General features: G+C 44.7%; 1 protein-coding gene across 1 annotated transcript; it reads right to left on the bottom strand.

The window, feature by feature from the left end:
• Nucleotides 1-2,191: 2,191 nt before the first annotated feature.
• LOC119287608 (probable LRR receptor-like serine/threonine-protein kinase At1g05700) lies at nucleotides 2,192-7,350 on the bottom strand. Its single transcript, XM_037567190.1, has 14 exons — nucleotides 7,250-7,350; nucleotides 6,591-7,125; nucleotides 6,283-6,504; nucleotides 5,731-6,011; nucleotides 5,168-5,306; nucleotides 4,969-5,040; nucleotides 4,796-4,867; nucleotides 4,617-4,697; nucleotides 4,319-4,479; nucleotides 3,974-4,221; nucleotides 3,761-3,887; nucleotides 3,582-3,650; nucleotides 3,286-3,478; nucleotides 2,192-2,966 (listed from the first exon to the last, which is right to left on the bottom strand). The coding sequence occupies exons 1-14, from the start codon at nucleotides 7,338-7,340 to the stop codon at nucleotides 2,477-2,479; spliced, it is 2,781 nt and encodes a 926-aa protein (XP_037423087.1). The 5' UTR covers nucleotides 7,341-7,350; the 3' UTR covers nucleotides 2,192-2,476.
• Between the last annotated feature and the right edge of the window lie 209 nt (nucleotides 7,351-7,559).

Here is a 7,559-nt window from a genome sequence, read left to right as displayed (position 1 = left end):
AGAAATGCTGAAGCGTGGATGCCTATTGGTCCCGGTTGGTGCCACCAACCGGGACCAAAGGCCCTCCTGCCTGGGCTCCGCGCACAGGCCACGTGGAGGCCCATCTGTCCCGGTTCTGGATTAAACCGGGACTAAAGGGACAGGGCATTAGTACCGACCCTTTAGTCCTGGTTCAGGAACCGGGACAAAAGGCCCTTACGAACCGGGACAACAGGCCCTTTTTCTACTAGTGCTTTTAGCATTGATCAAATAGAACAGAGAAGCCGAACTGAAAGGAAGGACCAGCTCCTCCAACTCTTCTTATGAAGGAAAGGGTTGGACCTCTCTCTGGAGTATTCAAGTCCCGGCAAAGATTAAAGTGTTCTTATGGCGCCTTGCGAGGCACTCACTTCCCAGGGAGGATGTCCGACACCACCGACACATGTCTAACACTGATAATTGTTAGCTCTATGGTGCTCTGGATTCATGGAAGCACTCGCTTGTCGAGTGCACTTCAGCCAGATGAGTTTGGGCTCTCGTGGACGAGGAATTATCTAAGAAGTTGATCGATATGAGTGACCCAAGTGTGAAGCGGTGGTTGTTTGACCTTCGTGATTCATTATCCCATGTGCAATTTGTTAGGGTTGCTGCGACTTTATGGGCAATATGGACCGCTAGAAGAAAGGAAATACATGAAAATATATTTCAAAGTCCAATGGCTACTCATTTGTTCATTGGACGCTTCATCAGTGAACTTGATTCTGTCAAGGTGATCAACCCCCCTTCACCTCCTCGAAGAACTGTTCGACCTAATGATCCGCTGTGGAAGCAACAAGTTGAAGGTTTTTGCAAAATACATGTTGATGATGGGTTGTCAACTGATGCAAAACTGGTGACTGCGCCGCGATCTGCAGAAATAGAGATGGAAGCTACATGGGTTCCTCATCACTTGTTCTTCCCGGAACTACAAACCCGACGACTTTGGAGATGCTTGCATGTCGTGAGGCATTAGCTTTAGCTGAAGATCTCTCGTTGTTGAAGATCGTTATTGCATGTGACTGCATGACAGTGGTGGAGGATATTACAAAGGGGCGAGGAGGCTCCCACGAGGCTATTGTAAAAGAGTTTATATTTAGATCTAGTTCTTTTTCAGTTGCCTAGTTACTTTTGAAGGTAGAGCTTCGAATACTGAAGCACATAATCTTGCCAAACACGCTGCTATACTTGATTAGGGTCGCCATGTGTGGCTTATTTCTCCTCATGACCCAACTTGTATTCCCTTAAACATTATCGGTGATCAATAAAGTGTTGGCAAAATCTCAAAAAAAAATCACAGTTTTTTGTTTCACAGGAGCTATTGCTGCGATTTTTACTGTACAGTGAGCTTTTCTATGGGACATGGAGCACCAAATATGCAGCAATTTTTTTGGAAAAGAGCAAAAACAAAACTCTCAGTTAACACGAGTTATAATATAGAAGAAAAACTAGTTTTGCCGTGTGTCATACAACAAAAGCTTCATTTGCATATAAGTTTGCAAATCAAAATGGTCACACATCTAAAGACATGAACATGATTACTTCACCAACTAAGGGCAATGGCGGTAGCTAGTTCATGCCCAAACAAATGCATGTGGGGGGCACTTTCCGCCCGTACTGAAGCATCCGACGCATTTGGGGGAATAATGTACTTCTTATATCTATCTGGAATAGTTGGAACATAATCCGAATCCCTCTCACACCGAAGAAAGTGGATATCCTCCTTGTCATCGAGGCGGACGTAGTTGTGTAGTGTCATATTAGCCGTAACAATCATCTTTTGTGTTTTAATCGAGTAGTTATATTGAGCAAGATTTGCCGCTTCATCTTCCAAACGCCAAAAGTTCTCTTTATGGTGTTGCGCTTGGAGTAGGTCCGTTTGAACTTCTCTATAGGAGTAGTTGGGGACGCACCTGTTTAGAAGTCAAATTTTCCAGAGTGACAATTGTGATACATTGTCAAAAGCTAAGAATCGCAAAAGTGAAATGAAAAAGTATTGCTTTTGCTAGGGAATGACATCTGTGATATATTATCGAAAGCTAAGTGAGGCAAAAGTGAGATGTCAAATTCTACAATGACATAAGTAAAGTGGGCAAAAACTAGAGTGGCAAGAACAAAGTTTCCCCGTATTGTTGTGAACGATGTCATACAGACTAGCGAGTAGAGAATCTTCACCTTCCTCTCGTAGAAAAAAAAATTGAATCACCATCATCGTTAAAAGTCATATTCTAAACAGCGCTTTTGAAAAAAGAAAAAGGACAAACGAGCTTCTTTCTCACATTTTTATCAAGCGTTATCTCGTTCTCATTCACATGTGTACAAAAGCCAACAAAAAACATTACATGTGAGAAAATTAATCAACAAAAAACTAATCATCGAAAAGACTTGAATTCCCTTGAGATAAAACGGAAAAGAACTTATGGATTGGAGGTGGAGGCCATTCAGTATCCCAATCCCCTTCTCACCTCACAGCTGGACCTGTAGACATTGTTGGTACTCTGCCCAAATGTTCCATCTCAAATGCAGAGCTACTTTGGCTCACATTAGTCAACATGCCAGTGGCATACCCACCGTAGCCATCCACGTTACCGCCACTCCCAGCCGTGTAGAACCCTGCATTCATGTGGTTACGCGCGGCCTCAAGCTCAAGGCACTCATGCAACAATGCCACCACCTCGGTCATTGAGGGTCGCTGCTCCGCCGCCTGGGCAGTGCACTTGAGTGCGGTGTCAGCGACTTTCCATACGCCATTGACATCATGGTCGCCGTGCATGCGTGTATCCACTACACCCTCAATATTGCCACGGGCAAGGCGCTGACGCGTCCACTGAATGATGCTCATCGGCTCTGGATCGTTCAGGAGGGGTGGTTTCCCTGTGACTATCTCAAGTAGCACTACACCGAAGCTGAACACGTCACTCTTGTTGGTCAGCTGAAACGTAGCATTGTACCTGATAAGTATGAAACACATTAGTGGGTCTAATTTCAAGAACAATCATGCAACATGGGTTTGGTTGAGACATCTTAATTAGATTCAAGCGAATTCCAAGAAAACAATCTGATTCTTGCACAAATCAAATGTTTTTTCTTAGGCTTCAATCACTCGTTTGTAGGTCAATTGTCAAATTTAAGGGAGCATGTTATGAATTTGATCACCCTAGGTGAGTGATGCTACTTTTGAGACAACCAAAGCATATTACTTCAGCTATTAATAACATGCAAGATGATTTTGAGAGCATAATCAACAAGAATTTAGAACGATGCACTTACTCAGGGTCAAGGTAACCGGGTGTCCCAATCACCCTGGCTGTGGACACGTGGGTATCACAGTCGTTATTGAAAGCCTTGAGCAGGCCAAAATCGCCGATTTTAGCCTCCAGCTTTGCATTCAGCAGAATGTTGGATGTCTTCACGTCCCTGTGAATGAAGGGCGGATTGCACCCCTTGTGCAAATACTCAAGCCCTGCACATCCACATCACGTGCTCTCAACCCCACCACATTTGTAGTGTGTGCTTCTATACATAATGATTCAATTACATGTATAAAAACTTGATTTAAACCTTACCTTGTGCGGATTCCATGGCGATAAGGAGTCTTTGTTTCCAGGTTAAAGTTCTTGTGTTGTTGTCTCTCCCTGCGATGCAAAAACTAAGAGGTGAATCACATGTACTGGAATTTTTGCTACATGTTCTCATATTTATGTTGCCGAAGGATAAGTCTGAATTATTTGAGTGATCTGCATGCCTCTAAGATGTTTGTCTAGGGCTCCTTCAGACATGTACTCGTAGACAAGAGCCATGCACTCCCTCTCCTTGCAGTAGCCAAACAGGGACACAAGATTCTTGTGATGAATCTTCGCTAAGGTCTGAGCCTGAACACGAAACAATACATGCATTATGAAATTGAATCTAGCAGCATCGATTGCACTTACTTGACTAGATCTTTGTTAGTTCTCACCTCTGCCAAGAATTCTTGTACCCCTTGGTTGGAAGATTCAGACAGCAGTTTGACAGCCACCTGGGTGCCATCCTCCAAGAAACCATCATAGACTTTCCCAAACCCTCCTCGGCCGATCACTCGTTGGAAGCCATTCGTGATAGCCTCTAATTCACTGTACGTGAATCGGCGATTCTCGAGTCGTAGTGAGGTGTGTCCATTCCTGTTAATTACCTCATTTTGCGGCCTTACACTATTGGTTATTATTCCTTTAGAGTTGAAAGACCGACCACACAAACAGTGTTAGTTAACCCTTGACCTTGAATTCGTGTGTCCAAAGTCATGTGTTTAGGAGTGACCTCTCACCTTGCTTTCTCCTTCGCATGCAAATTAGTACAGACAAAAGCACAACCATCAGTACCAAAAATACAGGAACTGCAACATAGACAGCAACCATAGAGTTGCTCTTCTTTTTTGCAAGCTGACATGAGTTGCCGTTACTGCAGAGATTTGTATTATTACCATATCTGGCAACAGAAGAGAAGATGAGTAAATGCTAATGTTGATCAAATAAGATATATGGTGCTTTTTGAAGAAAAAGATCACATGAAATCTGAGGAATCTCACTGGAAAATTCTTCTACTAGAATGTACCAGGTACCAACCTAAGTGTTAGGGACTCATCTTGGGTTCTTCTGAGAAGTCCGGAAGGAATTGACCCACTGAGCTGATTTCCTGTTAAATCTCTGGAAGGAAACAAAGTAGTTTCCAATGTCAAACTAAAGTATGTTGTGTGTTGAATGAGTTTTGAAAACTTTTATAAACTATGTCACAAATTACATACAGAAGTGTGAGCAATGACAATTGTGAAAGGGCGTCGGGAATGGAGCCCGTCAGATTGTTGTGTGACAAATCCCTGACAATTAGCGAGATCACGGATAAATAACTTATTACTGTACTTCTCAAACAAATTAGCATACAATGTGTGAAATAGTTGGCTAACAACATACTACTTACAAGTACTGTAAACCTTTGAGGCTTGCAAAAGAAGATGAAATGTTGCCACTCAGACCACTGGAAGATAAATTCCTGCATTGTGTGTATACAACAAAGGCTCAGATAATTCCGGTCACTGCTACTATTAATACAGTACCGGTTCCCGTAAAAAGTGCGGTACCGGTTTTAATTGAAAAATATATCAATCAAAATAACTCACAAGCCTTTGATAGTTGGTGGGGTAGAAACAGCATAGCTACAATGCAATCCTTTCCACGCGTAATTCGTGGGTGCGCAAGGATCGCCCATCCAGTTCTTTTTCACTTGGTACTTGTCCTTGATGGTCGTCATGGCAGAAACTGTAGCATTTCTCGGTAGCAACACATAAATAAACTATTTAGGCTCAGGGATCTATATCACTGAAAAAAATAGCGCGCTATATAGCATTGCTAATAGCACGCTATAGCGTATTGAGAATTTTCTCGCTAAATAAATCAGTGTACAACGTCTCGCTAATAGCACGCTATAGCGCGATATAGCACGCTAATAGCATATTCTGAGGCCGCCGCTATTTTGTTGTAGCGTGCTATTTCTTTTCCTTGATCTATATACATAAATATGTTGAAATACTAGCTTCATGAATCATCCACATGATTCTAACCATAACCGCGGACTCTGTCTTGATCAGAGTAGTGTGAGCGATGATGTCTGGTTTATTCTAAATAAATGAAACCGGGGGAAAAGAAACCCATTTTCTTCTATAAAAAAGGCATAATTGCTTACCTTCCTGAGCTGCAGTGGATATACCAGTGGTCGGAACGGCGGAGAAGATCTCAAGGGCGTTAACGATGGGCGGGAGCGTGGAGTTGGTGGTGGCCTCCAATGAGAAGATGTATTGGTGGGAGGCGTAATCAGGTTTTTCATTGTACATGACAGTCGTCTCGAGGTACTTCAGGCCGAGAGTTTTGGTGTTCCAGAGCTTGCCGTTGAGCTTGATGTAGAACTGGCGGAGGGCGTTGCTCGGAAGAAGTTGCAGCTCTGCCATGTACATCATGAAAACGTACCTGCATATAATTTTCTTTATGGATACTTCCATTTTGGATCTATTTTCAAGTGTCTAATTATCAGGTTAACTGCATAAACCCATTCACAATAATTACATCGAGCAGAAAATGGAGATGATGATCTGATACTGGTGAACTGCATGCGCTCCTCCGCAATAAAATACAGAGAGTTGAAAACATGGGAAGGAGATGGATTTGGATCCCACGGATGACGGATATGCAATTTGTGAAATATCTAAGAATAGTTAGTACTTAGTAGAGTTCTACGTACCCGGGCACTAGATCTTTGGCGTTGCCATTGGGTTGTGCATCCTGGGTGAAAAAGATGGGTCTGGAGGAGTTGATGGACGTTACTCCGGTTTGTGTCACGGCGGATGGTGCCTCGAAAACGTCATTGACGTCGTTCTGCACCTCGTAGGTCGTTGAGATCGGCGACCATCCATACCCCGTGGGCAACTTGATCCATATACGGTCATGTGGATCGTCGGGGTACCTGATCCATGGGCAGATTAACCGTTCCACACCCATCAACACACATATATGTTACGTAGACATATATATGTATCCAATTCTAATTACCTGATGGATTTATCGGAGCCAATGTTGGCCCTCGCGACGAGAACCAGTGCTTGGGACGCGTCCGACTGCGGGTAGAGCTTGTTCTTCAGAGGCCTCACCTCGAGGCTGGAGATGAACGGCGTCCCGGAACCGGTGTTCACGAGGCACACCTGGACGGATTCGCCGGAGATGACAGTGATGATCTCGGCAATCACAGGCATGTCGCCGTCTGTTATGTTCACAGTCTGCCAGTAGTTCACGCCGATGTGAATGTCAAAAATGGGCCACATCTTGACGCCGTCGTAGTTGCCGTGCATGAACATGGCCCGAATGAGATACTTGAGCCCGAATACGAGGGACCGAAGCGTGTAGCAGTTCCGCACGCCATCAGGGAAGCTGCGGACATTACGCCAGCTCTTACCTGCCTGGTACTCAGGGGAGATGTTGCGGTTGGTGCCGGCATCAGTGTAGCCGGCGTCCGGGGTGTACCAGAGCTTGGTGGTGTTGTCCGCGTAGCCCGTCTCCCCCGGGAGACCGCAGTCTATGCTTATGAAACCTACATGTGGGCACACGGCAGAGACTGATTGATGAAGCAAAATGGCAGAGAGTGATTGATGAAGCAATGTCTGTGCAGCTAGCGGCAGCGGCCATGCATGCAAGCGCATACACGATGTGCTCACCTAAGCTATCGACCTGGCCTTGGACTTGAAGAACGCCGCCACCACAGCCGGCGACTCCGAGAAGAAGCAACAACAGCCACCGGGATGCCATTTCTCTTGTGCCAAAGACTACACACTAGAACACAATATAATGTATACGTCTAAGACAAGTTTTCGCTTTATATAAGAAGAACTTAAGCATATGCAGCACACTTACCCAGCTGGGGAAGATCACATGGACATGGGGGCGCCGTGGGTTGACTTGCATGCAGGCAAGTCAGTCAACCGCCTTAGCTGGGCTCACAGGGTGGGCTCATGGCCAGGGATGCCC

This window comes from Triticum dicoccoides, chromosome 1A (assembly GCF_002162155.2).
Source record: "Triticum dicoccoides isolate Atlit2015 ecotype Zavitan chromosome 1A, WEW_v2.0, whole genome shotgun sequence".
Lineage (NCBI taxonomy): Eukaryota > Viridiplantae > Streptophyta > Magnoliopsida > Poales > Poaceae > Triticum > Triticum dicoccoides.
The sequence above is the reverse complement of the archived record's forward strand: the minus strand, read 5'-3'. Positions and strand labels throughout refer to the sequence as shown.